General features: G+C 45.7%; 1 protein-coding gene across 6 annotated transcripts in view; it reads left to right on the top strand.

Annotated features, from left to right (window-relative positions):
- Positions 1–18,405, top strand: part of TRPM1 (transient receptor potential cation channel subfamily M member 1) — a gene marked incomplete at its 3' end in the record, with an annotated part of 61,506 nt that overhangs the window by 16,111 nt on the left and 26,990 nt on the right. For 4 of the 6 annotated variants that reach the window (XR_014541634.1, XM_083586384.1, XM_083586385.1 and 1 more), the window contains exons 7-14: positions 3,489–3,663; positions 6,782–6,905; positions 8,650–8,722; positions 9,889–9,989; positions 10,523–10,696; positions 13,335–13,469; positions 14,321–14,371; positions 17,919–18,059. Coding sequence is in view for 4 of the 6 variants with exons in the window: in XM_083586384.1 (XP_083442510.1) it covers positions 3,489–3,663; positions 6,782–6,905; positions 8,650–8,722; positions 9,889–9,989; positions 10,523–10,696; positions 13,335–13,469; positions 14,321–14,371; positions 17,919–18,059 (974 nt within the window). Of the gene's footprint in view, positions 1–3,488; positions 3,668–6,781; positions 6,906–8,649; positions 8,723–9,888; positions 9,990–10,522; positions 10,697–13,334; positions 13,470–14,320; positions 15,459–15,490; positions 15,647–17,918; positions 18,060–18,405 lie in introns of those variants that run through there. The other 2 variants (XR_014541635.1, XM_083586386.1) reach the window with 2 other exon arrangements.

The following is an 18,405-nucleotide window of genomic DNA, read 5'->3' as shown; positions in this document are numbered from 1 at the left end:
ACTCGAAGTGTGGCTTATCTCATGAAAATGAGAGGTGGTCATTTTGGGACATAAATATGGAGTTTGTTGCGACAAGATGTGAGGAGAGCTTAGTTATCTTTAAAAATGGATAAGAGAAATTCATGGAAGAGGAGATGAGGCCTGTCTGTGGCTTCTCACCACGATGACTCTATGGAGCCTCCTTGTTCAGAAGCAGCAGGCTGCTGAATACCAGCGCTGTAGAACAACAATACTTCCTGCTTGATCCTCAGAAGCAGGGCGTTGGATATTTGTGGAAAGCATGGCCTCCATGGGGCCATCCCTGAATAAGTTTGGCCCAACTCATAGTCGTGAACATGCCTTAGACCTGGTGTTCACCTCTATGGATGTGGGTGATCTGACACTAAGTAAAAGCAAAACAAAAGAAGTGCCATGGTTGGATCACTTCCTGGTGCAACTGGACTTCTCTGCACCCCTTCCCCTCTGCAGAGCGGTGAGACCAATTCTGATGGTCCGCCCCTGCCACTTAATGGATCCAAATGGTTTCCAGAGAATGGAAGGGGATGTGTTATCCCATGTTGATGGCCTTTCAGCTGATTCCCTGGTGGTCTGCTGGAATGCAGAGTTAACCAGGGCTATCAACTGTCTGGCTCCGAAGCGCCCTCTCTGATTGCATGGAGCCCGGACAGCCCCGTGGTTTTCCGTAGAGCTAGGGGCGATGAAACAATCGCTGAGACGGCTGGAGCACCGGTGGCGGAAAACTCATTCTGAATCCGACAGGACACGGGTTAGAGCTCAACACTGAGCCTACCAAGTGGCGACAGCAATGGCGAAGAGGACCTTCAATTCAAAGTGTTGGTGCTGACCTTTAAAGCCCTAAACAGCCTCGGCCCAGTATACCTGAAGGAGCGTCTCCACCCCCATCATCCACTGAGGTCCAGCTCCGAGGGCCTTCTGGCGGTTCCCTCGCTGCAAAGAAGTGAGGTTACAGGGAACCAGGCAGAGGGCCTTCTCGGTAGTGGCACCTGCCCTGTGGAACGCCCTCCCATCAGATGCCAAAGAAATAAACAACTATCTAACTTTTAGAAGACAGCCCTGTTTAGGGAAGCTTTTAATACTGGATGAGTCATTGTATTTCAATATTCTGCTGGAAGCCGCCCAGAGTGGCTGGGCAAACCCAACCAGATGGATGGGGTATAAATAAAAATTATTATTATTATTATTATTGTTATTATTATTATTATTATTAATGGACCATTGGCCTGATACAGCAGGGCTCCTCTTATCATTCTTATGCCAGCTGGTGAGAGTGCCTCTGAGCATGCCCAGAGTGTCCCTGGGGACTAAGTAAGCGCAGTTTTCCTCCACCTTTCTGACCCAGCACAGGTTACATCCAGCTGGAAAACTGCTGATTGCTGAGTGATCATGACACACATCAGTTCCTGGGGGACTTGGTTCTGGCATCCTTTGCCCTACTTGGCCCAAAAGCCAAGGTGGGACGTTCACCCTTTTTTCCACCCACCTGCTGCCACAAACTCATAACTACATTTTAGCTTTAGATCCCCTTTTTGCAGAACAGGAGTCATAACTGCCCCTTTCTAGGGGTCAGACAAGGTGTGGCATTAGAGGTGTCTGAATACATTTCGGTCGTCTTTTGATTTACAAAGAGTAGCTGCTGAAAGTAACCAAGCTGTGGGCTCCTCTGGGTGACCAATTTTTTGAGTATTCAAAGCTTGTACAAAGGTTAGACCATGTCTAATCTTGAATGAGCATTCGTTCAGATGTATTTCAATCTCTCCTGCAAAACAGTGGCACTTGGAGGGTCAACTCTTTTCATGCAGTTCATTTTCCTGATTAAAATCATTGGCAATTAAAGAAACAAAACAAAACCTATGTGTGAATGGACTGCCTATTTGATGGAGCTCAGCAGTGGAAGCGGGATATTGGTGACCTGCCTCATGAACCACTTCTGTGCGCATAGGGTCCATTAAAGTACCCAGGGGGTCAGAGTTCCTTATCCGGAGGCTACAAAGTCTGACCTTTTGAGCCCCACAATCTTCCAAGCGCCCCTGTGATTCTGCTTAGTTAGGGCCGGCCCTATCATTAGACAGAATGAGGTGTCCACCTCAGGCAGCAGATGGTAGCCCTTCCAGAGCCCTTCTCTTGGAAGGCAGAGCTGTGTATGGCACATGGCCTGTCTCTGGTCCGCTATACTAACCTGCCACCTCAAAGTGCAAGACAGGATGCAAGATTCAGCTGCCACTCCAGCTGGCTTCTATATGTGGAATGGAGAGAGAGAAAGAGAACGAACATACCATCTTGCCTTTCACCTCAGGCAGCAAAATGCTTGGCCCGTGGATGAGGCATGGGGAGCCTGTGACACTCTAGGGTCACATTCATACCATACATTTAAAGGGTCACAATACCACTATAAATAGCCCCCCAAAGAATTATGGAAGTCATTCTTTGTTATGGGTGCTGAGAGTTGTTAGGAGACCCCTATTCCCCTCACAGAGCTACAATTTCCAGAGTTCACTGGGAAGAGGGATTGGTTGTTAAATTGCTCTTGGAATTATAGCTCTCAGCACCCTTAACAAGCTACAGTTCCCAGGATTCTTTGAGGGAAGCCACAGCAGTTTAAAGTGGTAGTGAAGTGCTGTAGAGGTGTGGTGCGAATGTGGCCTGGGTTTTGTTGGACTCTGATCAGCCAGTATGGCCAGGAGTCAGGAATGATGGCAACTGGAATCCCACAGCATCTGGAGGGCCACTGGGTTTCTCACCCCTCCGTAGAGAGACATCTAAATTAAGGGTATTGCTGGTTTGGAAGTAGGGATATGGTGCTCAAAGTGTTCTCTCCTCCATTTGTCTAATGTGCATTAAAAAGAGAATGTGGATTTTCTTCTGCTTTTTTTGTTGTTCAGCTTTTACTACATCTTGAGACTAATCTCCTTATAACTCTGCCTGACCCCCAGCATTTTGAATTTAAGCACCTACTTCCTGAGGACATATCATGCCAAGTGCAAGATCATTATTTTTCTACTTTTAGTCCTCCAACTTCCTGACATGTGACCAAGTCTGCCTGGATCCTGTGACCTATGGGCTTCCCTTTGTCATCCTATGCCTGGAGATCACAGTGAGGCAGGGACAGCAAAGGGGTGCTCAGCTGTCGTCTCTAACGCCGACCGACCATTATTTGCATCCTAACAATAAACAGCTGGTAGTGCTCCTTAGGAGAGCCTTTAGATGGCTGTCACTTTGCAGGCAGCATGTCTACACAACAAACACATGCCATTTCTATGCCACTGTAACTGCTGTGCCCTCTGTTGAGTTTTACGAGCAGGTTCTGCTGTTCATCAAAAGTACTGTGCAGTTTCACAGATTATTCAGCAGCTTCTCCTTGTCTTATGCCCTGGTATTTGTACAGCATCCTGCTTCACTGAGAATCTGAAGTTTCCACTCTTTCAAAACATTCACTTGGTGTTTAATGGCCTGCTTGGTTTGTCCTACAGGGCTGGGGCAGGGGGTCCCTGTGGTTGGACTGATAGTCGAAGGTGGTCCCAATGTGATATCCATCGTCTTGGAATGCCTGCGTGAAGAGCCGCCACTTCCTGTTGTGATCTGTGATGGCAGCGGGCGAGCGTCAGACATCTTATCATTTGCACACAAGTACTCAGAAGAAGGAGGGTAAGAATAACTGACATGTTAGAATTGGTGTAATGTAGTGGTCAGGAGACTGAGTCCCTATTCATACATAGTGCCAAAGCATGCTGTGACCCGTTACACAAAGAATGTTGTGCCTGTGCACACTCTCCTTCCTCTTGCTTACCTTATTTCCATGTTCTTGAGAAACCACAATTTGCCATTGTCCCGGTGCACACTTAGCACTGAACTTAGCACTATGTGAACAAGCTTGATCAAGCCATGAGCTCGAGTGCCCCTGCTCCCCGAGCACATGCCAGAGGAGATGGGAAGCATCTTGGTTTAACCTAACCACAGTTTGCTGCTACATACAAACTTGGACAAATTATGTTTAGTTTCAACTTTAAGCTTTATTGAAACAAGCCATGGCTAAACCATGATTTCTGATCTTGACTTGTTTTGATGAACCATAGTCTAAAAGAAACCACAGTTTCAGCTTTGGAGATAACAACACATCACAGTGAGCTTAAACAGGGAAGTGGACACTTCCAATCTCTTCCTTGTGTCTGGACTGGATGAGGAGAGGGGAGCTGAGAGTACTGAAGTTAGAGGCTTGTTCCTCATATGGAGCTAAACGGTGGGTTTAGTGTAACATCCAAACCAGACTTATGTTCAAACAAATCAAATCGTGCATGTGAAGACTAGGAGAGGAGGGAGTGCACAATGGAAGTCTTATTTGCATGGTGCAAAACCTGAGCTGTTGACCAAGGTCCAATATTGTCTCCTCTAGGAACTTGCTGGAGGACTTTCTGTCAGGGGTGAGAAACTTCAGGCTTAGGGGCTGAATGTGGCTCTCCAAGCCTCTCTATCCAGCCCTTGTGACCTTCCCCAAGCTAAGACCCCTCCCCAGACCACACCCCTCACTAGCCCTGCTTCACACCCTTCACAAGTGTTTTTGCCTGGCTGGAATGCATCCTTCAGCTGCAATAATTCCTTGTGTGGATGGAGTAATGAAACCTCTGGCTTTTGCATGGCTGGGGTGTTGCCTACTCTACATCTGTTGCTGTGCCCACTTTTGCTGCTGGACATGCCCAGCACAGCTAACGTGGTGTTGGACTAAGAACTGGGAGACCTGGGTTCAAATCCTCACTCAGCCATGAAGCTCACTGGGTGACCTTGGGCCAATTGCTGCCTCTCAGTCTAGCCTACCTCACAGGGCTGTTGTGGAGATTAAACAAGGAGGGAGAGAACAATGTACAGCTCCTTGGAGAAAAAAGGTAGGCTATACATGCAATAAATAAATAAATGTGGCATCCAGAAAGTTGCCTGCAAGGGAATGCAGCCCTCAGACTCCAAAGAGTTCCCTCCCCCTGCTTTTTAGGCACTGCTCGGTTTCAGTCCTTTGTCCTCAAAGGAACAATCATTACAGCCTGTAGGCCAGATCCAATGTTAGTTTTGCTCACAGTAGACCCACTGAAATGAATGAGCACAACTATCTTTTAATGGGCCTACTCAGAGTAGGACTACCTTAGATACAACCCTTAATTCACAGGGTGATTGCAAGGATAACCAAAATAATGTATGCAGGGAGCTTTGAAAACCCTCAGGTATTATATAAATGCTAAGTATTACATTATTTAGATGTATTAATAAAAATGGGAACTTCTTCAGTATGCTCCAGAGCAGATGTTCCATTTTTAAATATATTACTCACCAGCTTAATTTTCACAATTTCACCCCCACCACTTTTTTTAGAGAAAACCAAAGGCCTCTTCTCTCTGAGTTAACCTCAGAAGCTTCTTGCTGATCTGGCATCTCTGTGCTGGATCTCTTGGGCCCTGTCAGGCAAAGCCCAGGATCTGATAAAGGTTCTCAGGCTAAACAGCTTCCCTGATAACAGGGGCCTTTGGGGAGCTCTCTCACCTCATTCTGATTAGAGAGCAGAATTTCCCGAAACTCAGCAGACCCACGAATCTGAGTGAATTGCCTGCTGGCCAAATTGAAATAAGAGGGAATTGGCCAAGGCTAGAGGGCTCTCATCACAGTGTGCTCAGGGAGGAGTGAGCTTTTGAAGTCTTTTTCAGCCACATCTTATGTACTAGGACCTGTTTTTATGAACTAGCAAAATACCTGGCAGTGTGGTATAGTCGGACATAGATCTGGAAGAGGAGGGCTCACAACTCACTTGGCCATAAAGCTCACTGGGTGAGCTTGGACCAGTCACTGCCTCTCAGCCTAACCTACCTTGCAGGGCTGTTGTGGGGAAGAACTATGTATGCTGCCTTGAGCAGCTTGGAGGAAAAGGTGGCATATAAATGCAATCAGTCAATCAATAAGAAATTAAGAGAGTAATTCTTAAATACATTGTTGTTGTTGTTGCTTAGTCGTTTAGTCGTGTCCGACTCTTTGTGACCCCCTGGACCAGAGCACGCCAGGCACTCCTGTCTTCCACCGCCTCCCACAGTTTGGTCAAACTCATGCTGGTAGCTTCGAGAACATTGTCCAACCATCTCGTCCTCTGTCGTCCCCTTCTCCTTGTGCCCTCCATCTTTCCCAACATCAGGGTCTTTTCCAGGGAGTCTTCTCTTCTCATGAGGTGGCCAAAGTATTGGAGCCTCAGCTTCAGGATCTGTCCTTCCAGTGAGCACTCAGGGCTGATTTCCTTAAGAATGGATAGGTTTGATCTTCTTGCAGTCCATGGGACTCTCAAGAGTCTCCTCCAGCACCGTAATTCAGAAGCATCAATTCTTCGGCGATCAGCCTTCTTTATGGTCCAGCTCTCACTTCCATACATCACTACTGGGAAAACCATAGCTTTTACTATACGGACCTTTGTTGGCAAGGTGATGTCTCTGCTTTTTAAGATACTGTCTAGGTTTGTATTCTTAAATACATACTTGGGTTAAAAGTGGGTCCTGGGTCTTTAAAAAGTTGAAGACTACTGTTCTAATTTGAGGGAATTTGTCATGCACATGACGTGGCTTTACACCGTATGCTCAGACAAATAAAGATTAAACAGTTAGAATTGGTTAAACTGGTTAAAATTATATAATGAAGACTTACTCTGAGGAGAGCAACACAAGTTTGTACTCCAAGGGTTGTTTTCTGAAAACCAAGTCCAAGCATGAAAATATTTGTTTTCTGTTTTGTCTCTTGACTTTAGCATCATAAGTGAGTCTCTGAGGGACCAGCTGCTTGTCACCATTCAGAAAACCTTTAACTACAGCAGGAACCAAGCTCACCAGCTGTTTGTTATTCTCATGGAGTGCATGAAAAAGAAAGAACTTGTAAGCATCTTACACTTCACTTGCAAAACCAATTGAGTATCAGGGCCAAACATACCATGGGGGACACTTCTCAAATGAGAGGCCCTGGGCACATTCTTTTTCAAGCAAAAGCAGCCAGAACCAGATCAAGGCCACTGCTGCACAGCGGGAGCAGAGAGCAAACCCTTTCCTCCCCGAGCCACCTTCCTGCTGAAAAATCACACACCACGCGGTGGAGGAGGAGGAGGAGGAGGAGGAGCAGGAGGAGGAGCAGGAGCAGGAGGAACACTCATGATGGAAGTCACAGCCGGGGTAAAAGGGTGACAGGCACCTCCCAAAGCCTGACCCACCTTCCTCACTCGCAACCTCCAACCCTCACTTCTCGTTTGGACCCAAGAGTGAGATCTGAGGAGTTCCAGGGATAGGCAATGTGGTGCCCACCGTATGTTGTTGGGCTACAGCTCCCAAAATCCCCGATCATTGGTTTTGACGGCTAGGGCTAATGGGAGCAGGAGTTCAACGTTGTTATCTTTAAAATTGATTTGTTGCTCAATAATGATTTGGGACACCAGAGAGCCACTGCTGATCAGTGTGGGCAATATTGCCCTAGATCAGCCTTCCCCAACCTGGTGCCTTCTAAATGTTTGAACTATGACTAGAACTATGGACTAGAAAGACAAATGGGAATATGTTACTTAGCCTGATCCCATTTGCATCCATGTTGGAGTGACACTGGTAGGGAAAAACCCCTCTTCCACATTAACTGGATTTAAGTCAATACCATTCTTTGGCTAATCAGCATTTTAGGACTTTGCTCCCCTTTAGATATTTAGCCAGTCACGTGGCACCACCATCTGGGCTGGTAGGGAAGACATTCTGATTACATAATCTGACCATCAAGCTTCTTAAAGGCCTCCATCAGCAAATGACTTTTTTCGCATCTCCCTCCTCACAAAATAAAGTAAGCAAATTACAGAATGTACATTTTCCAGCAATAGCAATTAGAGGACATTTCCTCTTTTATTTATTTGTTTTTGACAAGAAGTTAGGAGACAAATTTGATCAGATTAAATATAAATCCCAGTGTTCCAGTCTGAGGATAAATTGTCTCCCTCTCCATCTCTCCTGTGCCAATTGAATGATACTCTTTATGGCTTTGCAGACCTCTCCATGGACCAGAGCAGCATATTATTTAAAAACCAAGGCTACAATCCGCGGCTGAGTGGCACAGCAGCCTATAAGGCAGCCTTATTCTACCTGACTATGCTGATTGGGGCTGATTGGGGCTGATGGGAGTTGTAGTCCAGAACATTTGGAGGGCACAAGGTTGGCGAAGGAGAAAGGCTCAGGGCAGACATGATGGCAAAGTCCCGCTTGGACCAATCCTGCTGATTCTCAACTTCACCCCACCATTGTAGTTCCTGCCAGTGCTTCTGCCGTGCAACACAGCTGTGCTGTGCAAGAGGCATGCTCAGAATCCTTGGAAGCCCTTCCCTGTGTCCTGTCTCCATCTGAGGCCTGGCAGATGGGCACGCATGGTGACATGGCTTTCTTGGTGGCCAGACCTCATCTACAGAACACCATGTCCTGGGAAGCTTGCCTTACTTCCTGAGCATGACCAAAATTTGACTTTTTGGGACTGCTTTGGGGGACATTGTGTTCAGTTGTTGGGAGTATCACTGATACATGCAAGCAGTAGAGCTACACAGAAGAGCATGGAGGTGTTGCGCTTACACTTTCCCTTCACTTTTTGCTGAACTTTTAGATCACTGTGTTCCGCATGGGCTCTGAGGGGCAGCAGGATATTGAGATGTCCATCTTAACAGCTCTACTTAAAGGTGAGCTATCCAAGCAAGAATGTGGAAAACTGATGAAATATATCACCTCCATTTGAATATCCGGCTAGCAAACCAACTGACTCATGAATCTCTAGGTTAATTATGTACCAAATGTTAAATGTTTATTTGGGCTCACTTAGAATATAGAGAAGCACAGCATCTAGAGGTTACATCTGCTACTGAATTTTCCATTACATTCTTTTTCCTGAACTTTTCATTCTACCCTGTGCTAGAAGATATTGTTTTTCTTTTAATGCAACACAATAAACTACATTGATGGCCACTTGTGCTAAATGTTTAAAAACTGATGGGAGGAGAAGTATGCTTAGGACATGGAAGAGAAGAGGAGCCCTTCTTTGGTTTTAAAATTTGAACATGTTTGACTCTTGGCCTGTTCCACCTTCTGCAAATGGTTTACGCTGAATACAGAGTCGGCACAACCATTCACATTGACTTTCTTCATCATCTATGGTCTGCTCCATGCAGCAGCACTTGAACCAGCCATCCCATACACAAAGGCCACTAGGTGACCTGTAGTGATCTGTAATCTGATTTGCTGTGACCAAACAAGAGAACAGTGATATATGTGACAGCCTGTGTCTTCCTCAGTCACCCTGCCTTTCAACTGTAAGACAGCCACAATAAATCACAGTGCTGCATGGTGAGAAGTATTTCAGCAGCTTATGCAAAAGTTCAGAGGACAGTGCTAAAACGTTTTCACTTTCAACTCAGTTCTTTGGATCCAAGCTACTGTTTTTGACAGCAGCTGCTACAGTCACCCAGAGGCCTCTGAACACTTCAGAAGCTCCTGGGTGAGTAAGACATTAATGTTGCAAGCATGTGCACCTCCCTGCATTCATACCTTCTGTGTCAGATGTGCATAGCAAGCATATCAGTGGAGACAGGAGATACGCAGTTCCCCACCAATTCTATATTTTCAGTTCACTCAGTTTGTCAAAGATAGGAAAAAGACATATCTCATTCTTGCCTCCCAGCTGAAGCCGTTTTTTCTTGTAGCTTGTAACAATTTGATATATTTCTTGAGGGAGAAAATACTTTCATCGTAGTGAGTAGGACTGGAGTTCTGATTTGCTTGCTTGCTTATTTAATTGGCAGAAAGCTGAGATTCTATACACTGAGTGGTAAAAACTTGCTTGTTTGCTTAGGTACTAATGCATCTGCACCAGATCAGCTGAGCTTAGCACTGGCCTGGAACCGTGTGGATATTGCACGCAGTCAAATCTTCGTCTTTGGGCATCATTGGCCGGTAAATCTTTGCATAGAGAGGTTATTTGTTTTTTAAATAAAATGTCACCACACTCCCACTTCTAGGTTGGACAGCTATATGATGCTCTACATCAGGGAAGATTGGGCAATTAGCAGTAGATCAGCACGGATTTCAGTAGCATGTAAAGTTGCATCAGGGTGGGGAGAATCCTTGCAATTGCAGGTCTTGCATGCTAATGGCTTCTTTCTCAGCCTCAGTGCTCCTCAACTGTAAAATGGAAGTATTAGGAACACAGGAAGCTGCCTTCTACTGAGCCAGGCCATTGGTCCATCTAGCTTAGTGTTGTCCCCCAGAGTTTTGGGCAGAGGACATTCCTAGCCCGACCTGGAAATGCCAGGGATTGATGCTGGGGCTTTTTGCAACCCCTTCAATCAGTCTTTCACCTGGTCTACTGGCCAGTTTTTTGTTAGAATCCCTGATGCAGACTGAAATGTTGATTGGTATATGCATAGGCAGGGACATATGGGGCTCAGCAACCCCTGAACCTCCATTTTGTGTCCTGTTAACTGCAGCCATTGGGAAGCCTTGCAGTTACGGATGGGACAGCCCCAGAAAAGGAGAAGAAATCTCCGGCACCTCAAGCAAAAGCAGCAAGAGGGAAAGGAAAAGGCAAAAAGAAAGGTGGGAAACAGAAAGAAGAACCGGAGGAAGAAACAGATCCAAGGAAACTTGAGCTACTGAACTGGGTGAGCTTAAAAATGGCATTGCCCTTCCATTGCTCTGAACGCCAATTGTCTTCACCGGATCATTTACTCCTTTGTGCTTTTCCAGTTTCACAGCCAATTTCAGATGTATCTTTCTATCTGTGTTAGCAGGAGAGAAGTTCCCTGAAGAACAGCTGGGCCTAAACTGCACTGTGGCTTTGGCTGCCCTTTTAGAAGAAAAGTATTTCAGTGCACCTTTTAGCCATCTTCATGATGTTGGGTTTTAGAGGCTTCACCCCTGTTTTGTGGCTATGCATCACAAGATGACTTCAGAGAGATGTTGGTCCTTTCTGGCCTATCACTCATGTATAGCTTGTGGGCATAACCTTTCCCACCTCCACTGGCACCATGTGTAAATGACAAGTATGCCTGAATGTGCCCTTGAGATGTAGGCTCCAGAAGCCAGAATCTTTACCTGAAGTGGCCCTTCATATGCTTACAGAATGGATTTATTCAATGGTTGATTATCTGGGCTTTCAAACCAAAAGGCTGGTGTAATACACAGCACCTGAACCATGACCTTGTGGCTATAGAAGCAAGCCACCCTTTGCACATTTTGGAATGCATGTAAAACTTTTGTTTAGGTGGGCTTTTGGTGAATCACAGGAGTTGAGGAATCTGTAGCCCTCCAGATGTTGTTGGATCCTGGCTCCTGTCTTCCTGGGCTGCTGGCCATGCTGGCTGGAGTTGGGAGTTCAACAACTTCTGGGGGCCACATCTGTTCCCAAACTGTGATTTAACAGATAAATAATGTGCTTTATTCAATGCCCTGTTTTAACTCCTACAGTCCTCTGTTTTTCTTACATTGTAGTTTTAAACTGCATTGTATTTAATAGTTGGTTTTAAATATTGATAGCTAGGGATGGGGGAGAAACTCCGTTCAGATCACATTTAAATGTGAGCTTACCTAATTTGAGCTTTCTGAAACAATATGTGAACCAAAACACAGCCATCCTTCGAAATTCACACTTATCCAAATTTTGCAGTGGAGTTCTTTACTAAAATGTGTAATGTAAATGGATTACACATGTCTTACTGAAACTAACTTACAAAAGTACATTAAATAAGGGATAATTGCTTTGCAAAAATGTGTATATACGGGGACAGTGCATTTTAAGAGGTGCATAGCAGGGGAAATTTGCAGAAGAATATTCACGAGAAGCTACTTTGAGTTTTTAAATCACAAACTGATGTGGCAATGTGGAGAGCTGAACTTAAGACTACAAAAATGAGAAACCGAGAGAAACCAAAATGTACACATTCCCCATCCTTGTTGGTACCTGCCCAGAGTAATGCATAAGCCTTGTGTAGGTGAGAAATTAATAAAGAGATGAGGTCTGGCTCGTGCTTGTGGGAGACCTTGTGTGCTTCAAGCATGCAGGGGATGGGCAGGGACTGCTGCCAGGCAGGGGCGGAGGAAGGGGGTGCGGTGGGGGCAAGCCACCCAGGGTGTCACCACTGAGGGGGCACTCACCGCAGGGCCTGTAGCATGCCTGCAGGCTCCACGCTGCCCCAAACGGTCCACCCACCCAGTGGCGTCGCAATGGGGGGCGGGGGTGGTGTGCTCCCAGTGCCACATCTCCAGGGGTGACAAGGCAGCGCCCCACTGCGGCGGCGCGAACAGCCATCATGCCACCGCCACAAATGGAGGATCCTCTACATGATGTGCACCCGGGGGTGGGGCATCGCTATGTAGCACACATGTGCAGCATCGCTACGCATGACACATGCACCGTACGTAGCGAAGCCACACAAGCACGCTACGTAGCAGTTTGCTGGCGGCACGGTGCCTGGATCCTCTGCTCGTGGCTGCAGCTGCATGTAGAGGATCCTCCGTTCGCAGCTGCAGCCACGAGCAGAGGATCCCAGGACTGTGCCACCGGCAAACCACGTACGTAGCGACGCCGCACATGCGCACTACATAGCGACACCCCGCCCCCAGGTGCATGTCATGTTTGCCGCTCCGGGTGACCAAGTGGCTTCCTCCACCACTGCACCCACTGCCTCCCCCTCAACTGTAAGGCAGTAGGAGGAGGCAGGCAGACTCCTTGGAGGCCCCACGGAGCATCCTGCCCTGGCTCGCCCCACCCCCACAGGTGGCTGGCTCCACCCCTGGGCGCAGGGCATCCACGCCACCCCAGGTGCCCAATTGGCTTGCTCCGCCGCTGCTGCCAGGCAGCACTTATCAGAGAACACTGTTAGTGAGAATCACCATCTTCACATGGGAACTGTCACTGTATGACTTGCACAGTCATTCACAGCAGCCCCCACGTGCTCCTGGTGCATTAGGAAGTGGGGGAACCACATGCAAATCTGTGCTCAATGTGAAATAAATGTAATGTGTAATAAAATAGACCACAGGCAGTGTTATTTTTCTGGGGAAAGAGGTGCCAGAACTCACCACAAACCCTTGTTATCTTAGAATGGCAATGGCAGCCACCTGAGAGGTGCCTGAACTGAGTTCTGGTGAGTTCCAGCTGAAAAAAAGTTCTGACCACAGATGATGGTGATACCTCCCAAACACCAGCCTTTGACAAAGCAGGTCTTCCAACATGGTATCTTCACACTGTTTCTATATATTTGGAATTTCAATTCATAGTGCATTCCATCCTCTCTGTAGGTAAATTCCCTAGAGCAAGCGATGCTCGATGCTCTTGTGCTGGATCGGGTGGACTTTGTGAAGCTACTGATTGAGAACGGCGTCAGCATGCAGCGCTTCCTCACCATCCCACGACTGGAAGAGCTTTACAACACTGTGAGTGAACTTTCTAGGAGCCCTTCCAAAGCATAAAGGGGGCGGGTGTGCTCTTAATGCCAGGGCATTTTGAGATAATATGCCAAGAGATGATATGCGCACAGAGGCGAGAGTGCACAACTCCCATTGGTTGTGCTGCTCTGATCCTAAGAGGCACCAGTTGCCTTGGCAGATCTGTATTGATTCTGTGTGCCTCTGACTGTCATAGACTAAACTGTTCTTGACAGATCTTGAAGAGGAGGTGCTAGGCTAGCAGGTGTAGAAGGATCAGGGCCTTGGAAACAAAGGGCTGTATCCAGTGTCATGCTAAGTTAAAGTCACTTAGCAGTATGCTTGTTCCGCTAGCAAAATGCTTTGCTCCCTTGGAATGTTGTTGTGCAAGAGAAAGCACAAGCAGGTTGCTGGTAGCTTTGTTGCACAAATCTGTTGTGCAACAAGTTTCCACTAGTGCAACTGTTCCATTTGATTCTTCTGTTGCTCTACATTAAAACTTGCCCATCCACTAGTGCAAGAGGACTTGCAGTAGTGGACAGAGAGTGTGGGATGCAGCCCCACTTTTGGAAGAGAACATGGTTTGGAGGAATGAAGTAAAAAGCAGGAGGAGAAGTTTGAGAGAGGAAAAGTATGAAAGGGAATGGGCAGCAATGAGAGGTGGACGTGATCAGGAGCTGGTACAGTTCCCATATTGGTGCAAATGGGCCTTCACCAACCTGGGACCCACCAGATGTTTTGAACTACAGCTCCCATCTGCCCCACCAGCACAGGCTGGTGTAAGTAAGAGAATGCTTTTATTAAACCATTCCCAGATTAAATATCCTCCTGACAGTGCCTGGCCATGTTGTCTTTTTCAGAGACTGGGTCCACCAAATACCCTTCATCTGCTTGTCAGAGATGTAAAAAAGGTATGGCAGAAATGTTTTCAGACTGGGAATGGAAGCAGAGATGAGCAAAATGTTTTTTCACACTTATCTCACACAAGTCAACAGGAAAATCATGTGTTATTTGATGGTGTGTCACATGTGGTCTCCAAAATGTTTCTTCAAAAATTGCATGTTTTCTGTAATGATAAAGTCAGCTTCTTGCATATGTAGTTATTTGGAAGTGTCATTGCAAAAACATGGAATGATTAGAAAGAAGGATCTAAGGGAAACAAGGGTAAAATTTGGGAAGGGGGTAAAATCATTCTGCATTTTCCCAAGAGTAGGGAGCTCCTATTTGTCTGACACATGAAGTAGACGTATGTGTCAAACCCACAAGATACTACGTAGGGAGAGAAGAATCTGTCAAATACAGTTTCTGTGTTTCTCACATTTGCAATCTGTGTTCACTTCTCCACAATTCCACAGCAGTTTTGATGGTGGGGGATCCCAATCCTCATGAAAATTCATCAGCATTTAAGCGTGGATTTCTCTTAATAAAATTTTGTATGCAGTTTTAACTAATACACACATTTTGAAAGCAATTTTCCCTAATAAAATGCATCTTTTATATGTTATTATCACCAATATGTGCATTTCTATGCACACTTTCCCTCATATATATACATTTTTGTGCACATTACTTGGTTGGAGAACTGCATCACAAAATTTGGGGCAGTGCAAGTTACAAAGGATAGCTGGGATTCAGTCCATGCAATGGTTCTTGCAGTGTGAATTAGGTTACATTGTTCTTGCAGTGTGAATTAGGTTTATTTATTCTTTAGGACTACTTTCGTTATGTTGTAGTTATGAATTTTTTCATGCTGTAAGCTGCCCTGAGCATGCTTTGAACTGTGGAAAGGCAGCATTCAAATAAAATGATATATGTAAAACCATAAAAGAGTGACATATGGGTTAAGTAACAAAGTCCAAGGCTTGAAAGAAAATAGTTGTGAATAAAAGTTGTCTTCTACTTATATGGCTTTTAAAAGTGAGAAGACACATTCATGAAGAATGGAAGTCTTAAAAAGCTTTCTGTTAGCGATGATAACTAATGTGTGGAAAAGCCTGCGTTCAATGGCAGGAGACTTCTGAAGGGAACAGCAAGGGGAGATGATGCCCTCCCTGCTGGCGAGCCCCCAGAGGCAATGGACTGGTTGCTACTGAAAACAGAAACTGAGACTACCCTGGCCTCTGGTCTGATCCAGCAGAACGGCTCATATGTTCTTTGGAGAGAAGGGAGACTAGCAAATAAGAAAGGACATGTTCAATTCATGGGGGTCTGGGTCATAGCTGGTCACATTCATGGTGTACTGGGTGCATGTTGTGAACTCATATCTCATGTTCCATGGCTAGCATTTTTCAATGTCATTAACACATTGTTGTATGTTTCTCCATCTCTCTCTCTCCCCCCCCCCCCCCATTGCATTCCCATGGCTCATTCTCATTCAGCGGCAAACTGGGGGATTTGGCTGGGTTAACATGGAGGTGAATGGCTTAGAGTGTTTCATTTTCATCTTAGTTAGCTATTGTCCCATGTTTTTGTAGACTAGACCTCATTGCGCATACTCGGGCACATAAAAGACAACCAGCTTAAACAAGGAGGCATTGTGTTCAGATCAGAGATTCAGGATGCATGCCAGATTTTTAAATGTAACCATCCAATCTTCAGCAATATGACAGAGGAGGTTATACAACCTACTTGTTTACCAAATCAGGGCTGCAGATTAATCAAAAGCTTGTTTGGCATTGAGATGCTGTGAATTGTTATGAGCATGAGTTTGCTTAATAGCACCAGGTGGTCAGATTTCTCTGTACCAAAGGGCCGCCCTGATACCCTTTGTGTGTCTCTGAAGAGCAGAAGTTGGGGAGGAGGAGACAGAGGAGGCATCTCTTACCCAAACTGAGATGGGGAGCACTGTCTTCTCCCAAGTTGTGGGAAGGGAATCCTTTTTCTCACTCTCCCTAACCATTAAAAAGCAGTGGGTCCCAGTTTGAGAATCCTGAGCCACAACATCCCGATGGGCTGTTCACTCAGCAGCCCATGAACAAGTGACTTCCCTGTTCTTCGAAGAGATACTTTGCTGCAGTGGAGTGAATGGATGGTGATCAAAGGTGCTGGGAGGAAGGCTCTCTGTGTTGCCTGCAGCAGCTGTCAGTACCAAGAACACCCAGAGATGTGTTCAGGCATCTGCAGGCTTGTGAAGCTCATTCACAAGCAGCTGCATAGGCTAACACTGAAGCTAGTGACAGGAGAGGCCGGCTGCAACGTTTTGATAGGCACTCAACCTGGTTTTCCTGCTTGCTGTCCCAACTGTGTCCTGTAACAGCAGCTGACTACATCACACACTCCTGCTCACACCATCACTGTGCTACTGGAAAGCATCAAGGTCATGGGTCCCAGTAGTGCTTTTACACAGCTCCTGCTCATTTCAGTGAGGGTTTTTCCAGGACAGCTTTGCATGAATGTGTTGATCCTTCCTTCCCCCCATCTGAGAGGCTGGTACAAATGTAATATCAACCAAGGGGAGGGGGAGCTTCCCTCTGCTGCATTATTGAAAGAACTTTGAACTGCCCTTAAGAAAATTGAATTCTTGAATGGATAAAAGCTCCAAATAGACAAAAGCTGATCAGATTAGGTGGAAGATGTAAAACCTAGTCAAAATACAGCCATTTCTAATGCTTTCAAATATGTCATTTCATAGAGATAAAAAACAATGGTTTGCTACAGGGGGAGCCATCCGGGAGATTCCCTCTCTGGTGAATCAGTCCTAGTGGCGAGAATGAAATTCTTGGTTAGTGAGTGAAGATTTTTGACAGCAAAGGATTTTGCAAAGCAAAACATTTGTGATATTCCCTCCATTTTTAATTATTATTTAAAATTGATAAGAAATGGGATAGTCTGAGAGCCTCCTAGTCATACCCTGGTGTAGTTCTGTTTCAGTTTAACAGAGTGAATACAGACAACAATTTATTGTGTCAATTTACCATGGTGCATATATCCATGCAGGATACTGCTTGTCTGCCCATCCCCAGAATAAGGGAATGAGCGCTCACATCTTCCTTTGTGGGCACCCTTTGCAGGACCACGCACATCACCTCGGCCCACATGGGACCCACCAACTGGTTGGGCTGACCTGTCTCCCTGTGCTAGTCATTGGAGGTAACAGCAAAACTTTAAGCCAGTTCAATCAGATGTCAGTCCTTCTAATTCAGAAGTCATTTCTGCTTAGGCATACATTTAACCCCACTGAGTTTAATGGGAACTACTTCCAGAGAAGTGTGTATAGGATTGTAGCATTAATCTACCATATATTTTGGAAAGATGTTTGTGTACTGTGCATTTGGATACCTCTTGAAATATCATAACCACATTTTGCATGATGGATCCTGAGATTAAAGAGCAGATTTTTGTCTATGCTTGGGTACAATTAGACACTGTAAATCTCATAAATGTGTGTCAGATTGTGTCCTAAATATATACCCTCGTGCTTACATTTTGCTTCAAAACAATTATTTGGGGGTTTTCTAGGGAAATCTGCCACCAGATTACCACATCAGCCTCATTGACATTGGCCTGGTCCTTGAATATCTCATGGGAGGGGCATATCGTTGCAACTATACACGAAAGAGCTTCCGAACCCTATACAACAATTTATTTGGGCCAAAGAGGGTAAGAATCTGTCACAAGATTGGTGTCTGTTTTCTCCTTCTGTTTGATCTCTGCATGCACAGCAAGTACTGAATTTGGCTTGATCCCATCTTTGGCATTCTTCTATGAAACTAGATCAGATTTATTAGAAAAGAGGTACATGTTCCATTGGACTTAAGGAAGTAAGGAAGGAAGGTGTTTGCAACTGAAAATGAAATGTGACACAGGTGGATGGTTGGGTGCAGGCTAAGACTGGCCTGCCTTTGTCAAAACCCCTTTAAGGAAGGGGGAAGGAGGCGTGTCTTGTGTTGTGAGTCCATGGATTACATGGACCTTAAGTCTGACCCAGCAAATTCCTTTGTTCTTA

This window comes from Podarcis filfolensis (assembly GCF_964270895.1).
Source record: "Podarcis filfolensis genome assembly, chromosome: 14".
Classification (NCBI taxonomy): domain Eukaryota; kingdom Metazoa; phylum Chordata; class Lepidosauria; order Squamata; family Lacertidae; genus Podarcis; species Podarcis filfolensis.
This window is presented reverse-complemented; position numbering and strand designations above follow the sequence as displayed.